This window comes from Aulonocara stuartgranti (assembly GCF_965226115.1).
Source record: "Aulonocara stuartgranti genome assembly, chromosome: 8".
Lineage (NCBI taxonomy): Eukaryota > Metazoa > Chordata > Actinopteri > Cichliformes > Cichlidae > Aulonocara > Aulonocara stuartgranti.
In genome coordinates, this window is record NC_138959.1 from 25,996,750 (window position 1) to 26,010,507 (window position 13,758).

Sequence of the window (13,758 nt, forward strand, 5' to 3'; positions counted from 1 at the left end):
ATGTTCCAAAAGGAAGTTCAATGATTACTTGGTCATGAATGCTTGAGCTTTGACAAAGAATCGCACACTTGTTGGAAAGTGACGCAAACAGAAGCCAGCGCGAGACCACAGGAGAAGCGGGAGTTGCGCTACAGTCTCGAGCTACAAAAACAGTGATAGTGCGTTAAGTTGAGACAAAGTCCAGCAGTTTTTCAGCTCGAAACTCTCAGAGCTGTTTTCAGTGAGCTGCTTCTGCTTGTTGAAGCATGACTGAGACAGAGTTATACACGCTGTACAAAGGCGTCTATGTGCCTTCAAGTCTCCATCCGCCCGAGAGCCTCAGGTACTACGAGGAGTTTGCGTTTCGTCCGGATGACATCCTTATTGTAACGTACCCCAAGTCTGGTGAGTGATCGCGGTTCGACTGCAAATGGTTTCTTTTATGCTAAAGAGGGGTTTGTTTCAGTAGGCTGGAAGAGGATTTTTCAACCTGTCGTTTTCTTATTATAAGCAGCAATAACACTATATAATCGTCCTGGCGTTGGTCTAACACGTCGTTTAAAACAAGGATTGCTCTTAGTTTCCATTTTATGCGACCACGTTAATGGTATGTATTTAGCATTAAATTTCATTGTGGGGTTTATTTTAAATGTGGGAACCTTGTTGGAAAGCTCTCATCCCCGACTGTCCGTTGAGTCTCCGGCAGAAACAGGTCTGTCAATGCCCGGCGTCTAAATATATGCAATTCACTCCAAACCTGAGAACCTCATTTCTCTGGATCACCAGTGACCGTCTGCCACAAAGTTATTGACGATGCTTCCATGTATATTTATGCCTAATGTCTTTGAGTTGACTACAGTCTATAGAAGCAATGTATGAGGGTTATAAAATACATAAATTACCTGTTTTATACACTGTTAGAAAAAGCATCTTGAAAAAATGGTAATATTCCGGCAGCTGGGGCGCCAAAATACGACCGTATAATTACAGAAAATAACTCCCGCATAAAAATACGGTTATTTCCAGTAATGAAAATACAATTAGTTGCGCTAATTTGACATGGGATTCTGCCTTTTCCAAGTGCTTTTAGACATTAAATTAGGAACATTTTTACGTGATCAAACAATGAAATTACCTATAAACAAGGTCACTGAATGTGGAAATATGAATCATAATACGTAAATGTACAGAAATATACAGTTAACAGTTGGTTTAAATAATAATTGATTGCATGCCCTGGGACAGACTGACAGAGGCGAGGCTGCCATCACTAGTAGGCGGTAGGTGAAGAGTCTTGACCACGGACACAACGACGGAGAGTGTCCGAGCCGGGGCGTGAACCGGCAATCTTCTGATCACAAGGCGAACTGCCAACTCTTGAGCCCCGAACGCCCTAACTAGTAATGATAATAATACTTATGTGATGAAACACAAGCTTATAGGGATCGTGTTATATACTTTTCCATAGCATTACATTTGAATTCAACAGTTCAATCTTTCAAATAACGGACAGATATTTGTGAAATCATGATACATTTGTGAATGTATTTTAACAATCTAAATATGCATATGCACAGACAGATACATTTAATAATCATGACAATTATGTTGTATTACATTACAGTGATTTAACGTTAATTTACATTCAAAATGTGAAGTCAAAGTCTATTTACGTAACTTTAATGATGTTCTAGAAGAACAGAACATTACTGTAAAATGCAGTAAAATACCTTCATATTAGGGTTTTTTCCTACGGTCGCAGCCATACCCGCGATCTTGTTGTTAGTTCACATTCATTGGCCGATGCTTAGCGTCATGTTATTTATATTAATTGCAATTCCTACCTCTACATTTCTTTTTCAAAATATATAATTAGCACAGCGCGTACGTGCAATGTTTTACATTGTGGCATGCAGAGAAATCTTAACCCCAAGCTGGTAGGGGAGCTCTTTATTAAAACACTTGTGGTGCAATGTGCCTCAAGGTTCAACAACAGCACAACAGAAGTCACTCATGGTACAGCACTCTCTCTACAAAACAACTGTCAGTGACGCTGCACCACGGCGTAAACACAACATTCAAGATAACAGTTTAAAGTAACGTAACCATAAACAATGAAACAAGAACATCTAAACAGCAGCACATGTCCCAAAGCATGATGGGAGACACTTCTGGATGTATTTTTACGATCTAAATATGCATATGTACAAAAAAATTTATTTAACAAACAAGTAAATTGTGTTTTATTACATTTACAGTGATGTTATGTTATTTTACATTTGACGTGTCAGATCACAGTCTACTTATGTAAATGTAATGATGTTCTAGAAAAACAGTACACAACTGTAAACTACACAGTAAAATAATTTGACATTACTATTTTTTGGAACAGTGTAATACAGTTACCGTGGCACAGAGCAGCTGTACCTGTATTAGTGCATTATACCTGCATCCTTTCTTCATGTTATGTACAAACCCCTCGTAAAAATAATTTCAGTACATTCTATTTATCAAGATGAGCAATAACATAAAAAAAATCACAGAACCACTTTTTGGCTGGTATTTCTGAAGAGACGGACCCTATATACCCTATGAATGTGCTGTGTGGTACTAAGGCTCAAAAATGTCTTCTGGCACTTTTCTTTATGTTTTTGTTAAAGGTGCTGTGACAATAGATATGACTTTACATGCTACTTGCCCTTTTAACACAATGAATCACGTCCGGTTGATTTTTAGTCATAAAGCCACAGACAGCAGAGCTTTTCTACCAGCAGCTGGGGGTGGCTGTAGCTCAGCTAGTAGAGCAGGTCACCTAATGATCAGAAGGTTGGTGGTTTGATCCCCGGCTCCTCCAGTCTGCATATCAAGTATCCATAGGCAAGATGTTAACTCCTGCTAACTAACCAGTTGCTCTCTGATGCGTCCATCAGTGTGAATGTAGTTAGAGTGCTTGTGAGAATAGGTGAATGTAGTATGTTGTATAGAGTGCTTTGAGCACTCTTGGGGAGTACGATATAAGAATCAGTGTATTTACAACTTAAAATGTGATGTTCAGTACCAGAATGGTGTTTTTTACTTGCAAAAACAGAGGAATACAAGTGAAGTTTTATTAGAGTTTGGACATATTTTCTACAAAGTATTTGTGAACACCAAAAACAATCAGCAGGCGATGGATGGATTTAAAAGGACAGACAGGAAGTGGACTAGATCAGCTCTGTCTTAGACAGGGACTTTAGCTTGGATAAAATTAAAAAAGTTAAATAAATACAGTGCTAACTGAAGAAAATGGATGGCTTATTGTAGTTTTAGTTTAAGCTTTCTCATTATTACAAGAGAAGAATGCATATTTAGGGAACTGTGTACAACTGGTTCATTGTCAAGCCAGCATTCAGTTTTGCTAGAATGGCAGGACAGATCTGAGCAGCACAAACGAAACTTTTTGCAGCACAAACCAGCACAAATGTTTGACATCAACTTTTTAAAATTTGACACTCAAGTTTGCCAGTGTCATGAAATGAGGTGAGCGAGTTTCTGCTGACTACTGTGGGCCTATAGTAAATATTTGAATACTGCATTAAGCTTGCTTTGTACAGAAAGATCTTTTAGTAACAGACTCGTGAGTAGAACTGCAGGAATGTCTTAAAGACATAAAGACCTGGATGGCCGCTAACTTTCTGCTTCTTAATTCAGATAAAACTGAGGTTATTGTACTCGGCCCTGAAAATCTTAGAAATATGGTATCTAATCAGATTCTTACTCTGGATGGCATTACCTTGGCCTCCAGTAACGCGGTGAGGAACCTTGGAGTCATTTTTGACCAGGACATGTCCTTCAACGCACATATTAAACAAATATGTAAGACTGCTTTCTTCCATTTGCGCAACATCTCTAAAATTAGAAATATCCTGTCTCAGAGTGACGCTGAAAAACTAGTTCATGCATTTATTACTTCCAGGCTGGACTACTGTAATTCATTATTATCAGGATGTCCAAAAAACTCACTGAAAAGCCTTCAGCTAATCCAAAATGCTGCAGCAAGAGTACTGACAGGGACTAGAAAGAGAGAGCATATTTCTCCTGTTTTGGCTTCCCTTCATTGGCTTCCTGTTAAATCCAGAATTGAATTCAAAATCCTGCTCCTCACATACAAGGTCTTAAATAATCAGGCCCCATCTTATCTTAATGACCTTGTAGTACCATATCACCCTATTAGAGCGCTCCGCTCTCGCTCTGCAGGCCTACTTGTTGTTCCTAGAGTATTTAAAAGTAGAATGGGAGGCAGAGCCTTCAGTTTTCAGGCCCCTCTTCTGTGGAACCAGCTTCCAGTTTGGATTCGGGAGACAGACACTATCTCTACTTTTAAGATTAGGCTTAAAACTTTCCTTTTTTCTAAAGCATATAGTTAGGGCTGGACCAGGTGACCCTGAATCCTCCCTTTGTTATGCTGCAATAGATGTAGGCTGCCGGGGGATTCCCATGATGCATTGAGTTCTTCCTTTCCAGTCACCTTTCTCACTCACTATGTATTAATAGACCTCTCTGCATTGAATCATATCTGTTATTAACCTCTGTCTCTCTTCCACAGCATGTCTTCATCCTGTCTTCCTTCTCTCACCCCAACCGGTCGCAGCAGATGGCCGCCCCTCCCTGAGCCTGGTTCTGCCGGAGGTTTCTTCCTGTTAAAAGGGAGTTTTTCCTTCCCACTGTCGCCAAAGTGCTTGCTCATAGGGGGTCATATGATTGTTGGGTTTTTCTCTGTATCTATGAAGCGCCTTGAGGCGACTTTTGTTGTGATTTGGCGCTATATAAATAAAATTGAATTGAATTGAATTGAACATAAAATGCCCACAGACTGTCCGGACCATACTATGCACAATCACAAGGTAAGGCAAACAAGTGAAACATATATCTGGTCTACTACATTAAGGTGAAAGATTCTGGAACTCGCTCATTTCTAAACCCTGGTTATTGTCACGGTTCTGGGTCTGGGGACGCAGGGTTTATGTTTTCTGGTTTTTGAATATTCTTTGATTTAGTGTTATTCATGTAATAGTCTTTGTATTTCTTGTTTCTTAGTTATTTTCTGTAGTTTCTATGATTTAGGTTGTGTTTATGCCTTTGCTGTATTCCACATTTCATATCTAGTCACCCTTTTCTCTATGTTCATGCAGCTCCTCTGTCCAGACTATGTTCCCTCCTTCTCCCTAGTCAGTCATATCTCCTGGTCTCAGTGTCAAATCCACGTCATACGTTCACACCGATCATGCTATGACAGTGTGAACGGCACAAATCCGATATTTTCAAATCCGATCTGGGTCACTTATGTGGTACTGAATCCGATACATATCCGATGTTTCAGAAAGCGACTGCTGTTTGAACGGTCAAGTCGCATTAAATCCGTCTTTTACGTCACTGACACAAGACAGACGCCAATTATCAGCGCCGGAGAAGCGCCCGATAAGACATCGCGAATGCTTCCTGGCCATCCGGTGAAACTGCTGGGAAGACAACGTTGGAGAAACGTGAACATTTTATTTGTACTGTATAATCTGCAGATTCTGACAGAAATCTGCAACTATCCTTTGAAGCAACACTCCTCTAAAACAGCAATAAGGATAATTATTAGGTTATTTACATTATTATGGAAATAACAAAATTGGGAAACGTGAAGTCCGAAGTATTTATATTAAGGGCCATCAGTCAAACAATAGTTTGCTCTGGGTCTAAACAGAGCGCGTTGTGTGTGACGTCTTCTTTTGCGCATGCGGGCCGCTTTGAGCGTTCACACTAGAGCGCGTTTGCTGTCGCATTTTATTTGTAGTGTGAACAAGCAGACAAAGAAATCGGATTTGATCAAAAAATCGGAATTGAGCATTAAGACCTGCAGTGTGAACGTAGCCTTAGTCTGTGTCTCATGTTTCCTGGATTATTTTGATAGGTCCTTGTGTAGTGCTTGCTTAGTGTGTTTAGGTTTGCTTCCTCCCTGTCTCGTTATGTTTGAGTACTCCCAGCTGTGCTGTCCTCCCGTGTCTCATTCCCTCATTATCCCTTTGTGTATTTAAGCCATTTGTCTTCCTCTGTTTGCTGCCTGATTATCTGCGTATCTCCCCTTGTGTTTCTATGTCTCGCGTTTCCCATTCTCCAGGTTTCCATGTCTCAGGTTTCCATGTCTCAGGTGCTCAGGTCTTTAGTTTCTTTGTACTTGTTTTTAAGGTTTCTCCCAGTTTAGGTTTCGCTAACTTAGTCATTGTCACATTTGGCTTTGTTTGACTTCTGCTCCGCCATAACAAAGGCTCACTTTCAGTTCAAGTTCTGTTCCATCTCCAATGCTTGCGTTTGGGTCCTCTCACTCATAAGGAATACCGTCGTGGTCATAAAGATTGTAGCTAGCCGGCTACAAAGCCTGGTTTCCGGCTTCCTCTTTGTAGTGGACTTTCTCCGACCTTTGATTACGTTTCTCCTGAGCCTGGAAATTTAAAGTCTGTGTTTTCAGAAACAGAATCATCTGCTCTAAGGACTTAAAGAACTGTGTTACTCCCACTCCTCCCTGTGCTCACTCCTCCCTGGTCTGGAATAATAATTCCAAAGATTGTTTATTCTGAGACTGCGTGACTGTGAAACTGGGCTCCTCAGAAACTGAAACTCCCCTCAGAGGCTGAGCCTGTGACCTCAGCTGGCTCTGCACTCCTGGAGGCAGTGCAGCCTTCTTCTCCTCCTCCGTCAGCTGGGAGCTAGGCGAGTTCATCCAGCCAGCCATCCCGATCAGATTGCATGGGCTGCGCAGCCCCAGCTGCTGCATCCTGAGCCAGCTGTGTGCCCTGCACAGCTCCAGATAGCTCTGCTTCAGCCAGAGGTTTCTGCACCTGCTGGCCCTGTTTCGCCTCAGCCGAGCCCCTGCAGCCTCCTGTTTCAGCTGGAGGCTCACATGAGCCCGCTCAGCCATTGCCTGCCTCAAGTCGCACCATACAGTTTATACCACAACAATAAAATGTATTATTATGACTATCTTCTTCAGTCCTGCTGTCTCCCTGCCGGATCTTCTCCTCTTTCCGTCCTCGTCTGACCTCACCTCGTATCTGCTCCTCTTCCTGCAATAACAGAAGACGCCTCCCTGACTAGCCTTGATTATTAATATTATGCTACTGATTCTATTTATTATTTAAGTTTGGGAAATTCTGTTCGGACACCCTCAGCCCAGTATGATGTGTAAGCGTGTTGCAAAAACCCTCTGCACTCTACATGTTAATCAAGATAATTCAATTCAGTCGAACCGCTGAGCTCTAATATTGGGAGGCCCAAATAAAAGCTAAATCAAAACATGAGATTGTTTCTTTTTTGTAGGTACGACATGGATGCAGGAGATGCTCCCTCTCATCATCAGCGGAGGGGATCCGGCCTCCGTTGAGACTCTCCACAACTGGGACCGTGTTCCATGGCTGGAGGAGAATCGAGCCCTTACCCTCAACCTTGAAAAGAGGCCGTCTCCACGCATGTTTACAACTCACTTCCACTACAGCATGATGCCGCCATCCTTCTTTGAAGTTAAACCAAAGGTAGGTCTGCCACATAGTTTGGTTTGTGGGTCATTAAAGCTGTTAATTCAAATGTGAAATGGGATGTTTTATGGGTCTCTTTAATTCCTGCTATAGAGTAGCAGCTTCTCCTCCTTAATAATAAATAATTGGCATAGATATGCTGGGATTCATCCAGGCATAATCTAAATTGAGTGGTTTAAAACATGAATGTAGCACAGGCAGCCAACATGTACTTGTAAAAGACATGTAGCCAACAGCCCCTAATATTAGCCTGATAAAACACTGAGTATACAACTTGTCGGAGAAAAATGTGAAAGTCTTTGTCAGGTTTCCTCCGCACAGAAAACTGATGTGGAAAGAAAATGAAGTAACTGAAAGAACATTACAACACAATTTAAAAGACACAACAACAAGAACAGAGGATTTGTCATTACTCACCACTGACAGCTTCTTATGAGACCTCAGGCTATTACTTAGTAGTTCCTATAAGAAATACAGGGTTTGTATTCTGCTGTGCCTGTGTCCAAGTGTCTGGCATGGCAAAGTAAGCAACCATACAAAAAAAATCACCAGTGAGAAGGTCTGTGATTGCATGTGAAGGACAGGTTATGAACTCAAAGTGCTTTGTCTGTGTAATACATACATTGTAGTTTTATTTGGTCATAAAGCTACAAACTTAAATGTTGAATATTTAAAGCGAAGTAAAAATTTGTCATTACTCCAGGTCATCTATGTCATGAGGAACCCCAAAGATGTGTTTACGTCTGCTTTTCACTATTTCGGGTCAACTTCGTTCCTGGTGAAACCAGGCCCACAGAGCGAGTTCCTCCAGAAGTTCCTAGATGGAGAAGGTTGTTCTTTTTTTTTACTCTGTATTAGAACAGCAGGTGACATTTAGCCTTTTATTCAGTTGTATTTTACAACTGGTAACAAGAGGAATAAGGATTGATGAAGTTGAACCATTAATGCAGAGACGTTTGCTATTGTATTCATAATAACTCAAAGGGAATCTTTTCTTTGTCTTTCAGTTATATTTGGTTCCTGGTTTGACCATGTGAAGGGTTGGCTCAATGCTAAAGATAAGGAGTCCATCATGTACATCTCCTATGAAGAACTTTTAAAGGTGAGAACAACTGCAAATGCTTTCCAAATAATTTAAACACGAAAAAAAGAGTCAAACACTGAGATTCGTGGTAAGAACATGAGCTGAACGGTGTTTGTCTGCACGGTGCAGGACCTGAAGGACTCTGTGGCCAGAATCGCTCAGTTCATGGAGAAATCTCTGGATACTGGAGTAATAGAGAAGATAGCAGACCGATGCTTGTTCAAGAACATGAAGAAAAACAGCATGTCGAACTACTCGGCTGTTCCTAAAGAAATCATGGACCAGAGCAAGTCTGAATTCCTCAGGAAAGGTGTGTTTTTGTAATACTACTGAGAATGGTTACCGCACCCAACCCCTCTCCCCCCGTCAAACCCCCCCGAAGTATGTTGGTTTTGAAGCTGTACTGTATGGTGAAATAGCATGAGTTATATCTCTTATCCACCCCCCTATAACTTCGACTGGCATGTCTAAACAGGACTCTGGGAGGAGGTGAATGTGGATGTAGGTTTTAAAATGAAAGTATGCAGGCAGGAAAATGTTGGAGTACCTTGGATTATTGGTAATTTTTTTTGTCCTTGTGTTCCTCCTTTGCATCACCGACCCAGCGCTCTTTTATCAGACTTTTAAAGGTTCTAATTGGTGCAGAAAAAGTTTTGACTCTGTGTTTGCACCTGGACGTGATACCTAGGTTTTAGAAATGAACCAAGAACTTTCTAAATGATCACCTGAGATAGGGTTTGGATTTTTAGCTTATAAGCCTGGTAATAGTACGTAAGGAACTGAGAAAAACTGTAACAGAATTTTACATTTACAACCTAAAATAATAGACACAACAGTTCCTTCAATTTAGGTTTAATTCTTCTCTGTGTGTTGTGTTTCAGGAATTGCTGGAGACTGGAAGAATCAGCTAACAGAGGCAGAAGCAGAATGCTTTGATGCTGTTTACAAAGACAAAATGAAAGATGTCAAATATAAATTTGTTTGGGATTAAAAGACTAAATGAAAGTCATTTCATCATAGAATTAGAGAAACAAAGTAGAGCATTAAATGGTTTGTTGATATGTATTCATGACGTAATTTCGTAGTTATCAACATAAAACTGGTAACAGCATTCTGATTGGTGCAAAACCAAAATCAGCTCTGTTTAAGTGAAACCCTGGTGGAGTGAGGGAGTTGTCAGGGTCGATGTCAGTGATGATGTTGAAAGAGTCCGCGAAATAATTTTCCACTAGGCTAGAGAACTGTGAAACTTAAAATATCCAATGTCACTGAATGAGAGTGGCAATAGGACCAGTAAAATGTAACATGTATTTGTTTATTCTATGCCATTTTGTTTTCTGCTTCCAAACTTTCAAATGATGTACTTTTAACTCAATACCATTTATATTAACTCTTAAGTTGCTTATTCTGCAGATTTTAAAGCATAAAATGTGATAAAAAGCTATATTGTTACAGATAAAGCTACCCCCTGATGCACAAGTAATTAAAAGCATGTGATATAAACATTCAAAAATTATGATCTAGTAATATAGTGCATATATTCTGCATAATTAAAGTATATTCTAATGCTCAAACATTTGTTCCATTACTTAAGTAGATTTATGCCTTTATTCAATATGAAACCGTTTTTACATTTGGGTGCAATGCCACTTTACATATCGTTAGCTTCATAGCATAAGTGCCTAAGTCATTGACTTAGTCAAATGACTTAGGCAATTATGCTATGAAGCTAACGATATAATACTTTTGCATACGCACACAGGTCTGCACAAGTATGCAAGTTTTCCTGTGCTGTGTGTTTTTCTGGTCAAATGCTCTGAAGTGTGACAAGGAGTTATGCTACCCTCTGTAGCTCAGATCGTACATCTTGTCTGTTAAAGTGGTCACTGTGCCAGATTAAAGCCCTAAAATCTTGCCTAAGTCATGTTTGTTAAATGTTACTACATGTACAATATTGTTAGAAAGAATGTACAAGCTAGCAGTGTATGGGACATCAATGATAACGTGGTGTAAATCATAATTGAGTTCAATGCAATGTTACATCACCAGTCATCTGAAGGCTGTTACGTCCCCTGGCTAGTCTAGGGGGTTGAAGGGACGAACATAAAGGTGGATAGAGAAGGAGGAGCCAAGATGGTAATTTTAGAAGGTTTATTTAATACTGGTGATGGGATTTGGGGTCAGACTGAGGTATAACGTCAGGGAGAGCCAAGGCCAACATAACAAACAAAACATCCCTGATGTAGAAATAAAAGAAACTTACCTAACTCCAAAGAAACAAAATATACAACCTATAACCATAACCTACCTAACAACACATAAACAGGAGAAAACAGGTTGTCAAAACAAAAGGCAGCTCTCCCCTACAAGCCGTCTGAACATGAAAACAACAATGCTCATACAAGATCCAAAGGCATGCAAGCCTGCACAGGTATGGCAACCAAAATAGCCAGAAGGCACAGAAGCACAGCTCCACAGACCTTAAATAGTGCTCTGCTGATTACCAATTAGCCGGACTCTGCGCAGCATCCAATCGGGACAGAGGAGGTGGAGCCTGGACAAAACAAAGGGTTAGTAGGGAGAAGAGACATCCTCCTGGGGGATGTAACAAGGCACTTTAGATTATAAGGTAAAGATCATTCAGTATAAGACAGAAAACAGCAACAATCAGACTATCCCTTATGAAAAAGCCCTTGGAGAGAGTGGGAAGGAAGAACTATTTAAGCATGAAAATACATCTTGCAGAACCGGACTCAGTCTTCTGCCATGACGGGCTGTGAAGTGACCATAAAGACACAGAGTAAAACAAAATGTATGAGAAGATAAAACCAGTGACGGTTAATGGTGTCATACTGATTATCATGTTTGCTTTCACAGCAGTGGGATTGCTGAGCCTCACAGAAAAGAAGGTACTGTCAAGAAAGAATTAGCAGACCCAAAATGATCTGCTTCTTTAGCTTGCTATTTAACCTTCAGTAGCAAGCTGCAAACCTTAACTAAGCAATCATTATGAAGTCATTTGGGCTCATAAACCAATAAATGGTTTAGACAGGGTTTTTTTTGTGTGTGGTTCTGAACAGACAGCCTTTGAAAGGTCATGCTGTAAAAGCTGGCTGTAACTGAACGCAAGATTGTTCCATAATTGTTTGTAGTTGTCTGAATCACTACTGCAAATCCTTTTTCTAATAACTAAGTGCAGGGTGGAGTTTAGAAAGAAATCTATATCTGTAAAATTCTTTCTTTGTCAAAACGTGAACTCTTTGCTCTTTCACGTGGGTGCGTAGGGAAAGAATTTACTTAAACTAATCATAAGTAACGATTATGGAATGCCTCTTTCCCCCCCATAGTTTCCACCGCTTTTCTTTTCTTGTTTCAAATGTAACAGATTGCAATCTTTGTAAATATGTAACTATTTAATGACTTAATTTTTTGTATTTCCGTTTACTCACACTTGCAAAATCTTTCCTCTGCTCCACTTAAAGTCAGAGGAAAACTACTGTGCTTTGTCCTGCAGTACACAGTCCTTTTGCTATTTTGCAAAGAACAGTTGTCCAATTAGCGCCTCATTCTATGTCACACCAGTTTTTACAGTGTAATGTCCCTGATGACACATTCTGCTTGCGTTTCAGGGTGACACTGATGTGGTTTCCATTTCCCAAACATGCAGTGAGTGTTGTCAGAAGTGTAAAAGGCTTAAAGTTTGATTTGTTTCAATTTAACATTTTAAAACATTAGCGATTTCTTGGTGCCGCATTGTAAAAGAAGTTTTCCACTGTTAAGACTTTGTATTAGCCAACACAAACTTAGTTAAAGTTAGAGCAGCTTTTCTTTTAATTTATTGTATAATAATACAATTATAAGCAATTCATATATTTTTCATTTGTTTTTTCCCCCCCAAAAAAATTGGCATTCGGTTGTGGAAATACTTCAGCATTCTTGAGTTGCGTAAAATTGAGCCAGAGATCATTGTAGGACTGAGCAGAAGATCAGCTGTGCCATCCCTTTATGATTTCAGTATTTTACTGAATAATTGTCCAAACAACGAAAGGGTCACAAATTAGGGCACAAACAGATTTTATTTAATTAAAAAATGAGGGAAGTCAGATCCCTCTTCCGTGGAACCAGGTCCCACTTTTGGTTCAGGAGACAGGCACCCTCTCATCTTCAAAAAAAGGCTTAAAACTTTCCTTTTTGCTAAAGCATATATTTAGGGCTGGATCTGGTGACACTGAAGCTCCCCCTGCTGGGGACATCAAGAAGCACTGTGTGTTTATAGAGCAGTCTGTGTTTAATCATTAGTTATTATTCATCTCTGGCTCTCTTCCACTCTGTCTTTTATCCTATTTTTTATCCTAATTATATTATGGCTGCCCCTCCCTGAGTGTCCCAGAGGCTTTTTTCTGTTAAAGGGGAGTTTTTCCTACCCACCACTGCCAAGGCTCATGAGGTGCTGTTTGATTGTTGGAGTCTGTTATTGTCTATTATTGAACAGTGTTAAACTTGCAGTAAAAGTTGCCTTGAGGGAACTATTGTTGCTGTTTGCTGCTATATAAATTGAACTGAAACTGAATTTGTCCAGAGTCTGTTGCTATCTGGGCAACTAATCTCACAACTGTCTGCGTCTGATCTGTTTCTCCAGATGTTTATCTTCAGTTGTTGTGACCTACACTTGGCCCTGTCAGGGGCACAGCTCAATAATTAGATTTAAAAACTAAATGCAAAATTAGTGCATCTAATGGAAATTCACATTACAAAACATTTTATATTTTATGCCACACTTGTATTTTGCCTGTAACAAAATAACAAGCCGATTAAAACGACTCTCCTATTTTTTCTCTCCTGTTTTGTGAGTTAAATATCATGGTCAGCACGGACACAAACATACAATTCCTCCATCCACTGGAAATGGGGTCTCAGAGTTGCTGATCTCAGAGTTAATCAACTCAAGAGTTTACTTTCAAACTCAAAATTTCTTGTACATGCTTCCAGGAATAGAGGACTCAAGTGCACAAGAGTGAAAGTTTAACACGTTTATTGAAGTCACAGAGTCAGACGTGGTTGAACTGGTTGAGGCACCAAACGACATTCCTACAGTAAGTGCAATGATCTTTTGACTACCAAGAGGCTTGAGTAGCAGGT

General features: G+C 40.1%; 1 protein-coding gene across 3 annotated transcripts; it reads left to right on the plus strand.

Moving 5' to 3' along the window:
• Positions 1–60: 60 nt before the first annotated feature.
• Positions 61–10,272, plus strand: sult2st2 (sulfotransferase family 2, cytosolic sulfotransferase 2). 3 transcript variants are annotated; one of them, XM_082544138.1, is made up of 6 exons: positions 61–384; positions 7,321–7,532; positions 8,239–8,365; positions 8,543–8,637; positions 8,749–8,929; positions 9,501–10,272. In XM_082544138.1, exons 1-6 carry the CDS (start codon positions 246–248, stop codon positions 9,608–9,610), a joined length of 864 nt encoding a protein of 287 aa, XP_082400264.1. In that variant the 5' UTR covers positions 61–245; the 3' UTR covers positions 9,611–10,272. The 3 variants fall into 3 exon arrangements, with proteins under 3 accessions (XP_082400264.1, XP_082400265.1, XP_082400266.1); XM_082544139.1 differs by lacking the exon at positions 61–384 and adding an exon at positions 5,668–6,154; XM_082544140.1 differs by lacking the exon at positions 61–384 and adding an exon at positions 5,668–6,139.
• Positions 10,273–13,758: the final 3,486 nt, after the last annotated feature.